The following is a 2,270-nucleotide window of genomic DNA, read 5'->3' on the forward strand; positions in this document are numbered from 1 at the left end:
GGAAACCAGGGCGCAGCCGGCAGAGCAGGAAGCCAGGGTGGAGCAGGAATCCAGGGCGAAGTTGCAAGCCAGGGTGGAGCCACAGGCATAACAGGAACCCAGCGCAGAGCCGCAGGAAGGAAGCTTCAGGACAGAAAGCTCAAGGGACTCTGGTTCAGACTTTTTAGCCACCTTAGCTGTGGACTCTGGCCTGGTGGCGGCCGACTCAAGTGACTCAGATGACTTGTGAACTGGCTTGGGTGCAATGGCCGTCTTGTGAAATGGCTCGTGTGCTGCGGCCATGTTGTTAACGGGCTCGGGTGTGGCGGCCGTCTTGTGAACTGGTGTGGGTGTGGTGGCCGTCTTGGAAACTGGCTCCAGTGCGGCAGCCGTCTTGTGAACTGGCTCGGGTGCGGCAGCTGCCTTGTAAACTGGCTCGGGTGCGACGGCGGCCTTGTGAACTGGCTCGGGTGTGATGGCCGTCATATGAACTGGCTCAGGTGCGTCGGCTGTCTTGGAAACTGGCTTGGGTGCGGCAGCCGTCTTGCTAACTGGCTCGGGTGCGGCTGCTGTTTTGGAAACTGGCTCGGGTGCAGGGGCCGTCTTGTGAACACTTCTCTTGAGAACAATGTCCAGGTGGGTGGTGGAGTGGAGGCGGAACAGGGGGAGGGACATGGGCCAAGGCAGAGTGGGCGGAGGCTGGGGCCAGTGCGGAACAGTAAGCCAGGGCGTAGCTGGTGGAGCAGCAAGCCAGGGTGGAGCGGGAAGCCACAATTCCGACTGCTCAATCTCTGACTTTATTAGATGAGATTATCTAAAACAGTATAGTGGTATTCATTAGGCCTGATTTTTTACACTTACGTAACTTTAAGCTACTTGATAAAACAAAAACAAAAGCTTTGTACGTATTCATTTTCATTTTAATTATAAAAAATAGTCATTATGCAGCATCAGAGTGGGTGGAGAATGGGTTGGTGATTCAGATACTGTATAAATTAACTTCAGTAAAGAGATCAGATCACACTCCTATCAGGAGGAGACTTTACTCATGGCCTATGAGACAGAAGATCATGAGACTCAATACTGCTTTCCTGCCATTAACTCATCATGCATCAAGACAAAACGCTCCACACATGAATACAATATCATGTATGTGTTTTTTTCATTGCTGTCAGTATGGACTGTGTTTTTGAATCTGCTGGTGATCATCTCCATCTCTCACTTCAAGAAGCTTCACACTCCAACCAACATGCTCATTCTCTCTTTGGCTGTGTCTGACCTGCTCGTAGGACTTATTGCGATACCTGTAGAGGCCATCAAACTGACCGAGACTTGCTGGTACTTTGGAGAAATTTTCTGTGGACTGTTTATGGTTTTCCTTGGATTGTTTCTCTCTGTATCTCTTAGTAATTTAATTTTAATTGCTCTTGATCGTTTTATTGCTGTGATTTACCCTTTACTGTACACACAGAAAATAACCATGACTAAAAGTTTAGTGGCTATTTTTCTCAGCTGGTTTTTCTCATCAGCTTACAACACTTCCCTTATGGTCGGTAATGTATTTTTTGAAACTAACGTTTCATACAGATTCGGTGTGTGTTATGGAGAGTGTACCTTTGTTAGTAGTTTTGGATGGAGAGTGATTGATCTCTTTGTTACGTTATTGATTCCTTGTATCACAATCATAACTTTATATTTAAGGATCTTCTTTGTTGCACAACGACAAGTGAAAATTATAAACTCTCTGGTGAAAAGAGAAAAACGTCTTACAGAAGGTTCAGGGAGGAGGAAATCTGAGCACAAAGCCGCTCTCATATTAGGAATCATTGTGGCAATTCATCTGCTTTGTTATATACCCTTTTATATTTTTTCTTTCACAGGTAATACAATAATTCCTGTTGCCACAGCCAATTTCCTATCATGGACAATGTATGTGAACTCAGGAGTAAATCCCCTCATATATGCTTTCTTTTACCCCTGGTTCAGAAAGGCACTTAAACACATCATCACTCTTAAAATATTTCATCAGGCATCTACTCTTGTAGACATGGTTGCAGATCATCATTCATAATGCCTGTGTTATGAGTAGTGCATTGTATCACTGTGTTTAACTCATTTACGTCAAGAGTGTTTATTGTAATTTATATAAATAGAATGTAGTGCAATAAATACAATAAAGTGATTGAATGGGTTCAGTTCGCAAGGTTTGCAACGCCAATTGCTACAGTACAGTTACAGTATATGTTTATAGCGCTGTTTTTTTTTGGGGGGGGGGTTCATGTAATAAATAA

General features: G+C 44.5%; 1 protein-coding gene across 1 annotated transcript; it reads left to right on the forward strand.

Moving 5' to 3' along the window:
• The first annotated feature begins 1,027 nt into the window (after positions 1-1,027).
• Positions 1,028-2,050, forward strand: LOC135746399 (trace amine-associated receptor 13c-like). Its single transcript, XM_065265070.2, has one exon. The coding sequence runs from the start codon at positions 1,028-1,030 to the stop codon at positions 2,048-2,050; it is 1,023 nt and encodes a 340-aa protein (XP_065121142.1).
• Positions 2,051-2,270: the final 220 nt, after the last annotated feature.

The sequence above is a fragment of the Paramisgurnus dabryanus genome, chromosome 10 (genome assembly GCF_030506205.2).
Source record: "Paramisgurnus dabryanus chromosome 10, PD_genome_1.1, whole genome shotgun sequence".
Lineage (NCBI taxonomy): Eukaryota > Metazoa > Chordata > Actinopteri > Cypriniformes > Cobitidae > Paramisgurnus > Paramisgurnus dabryanus.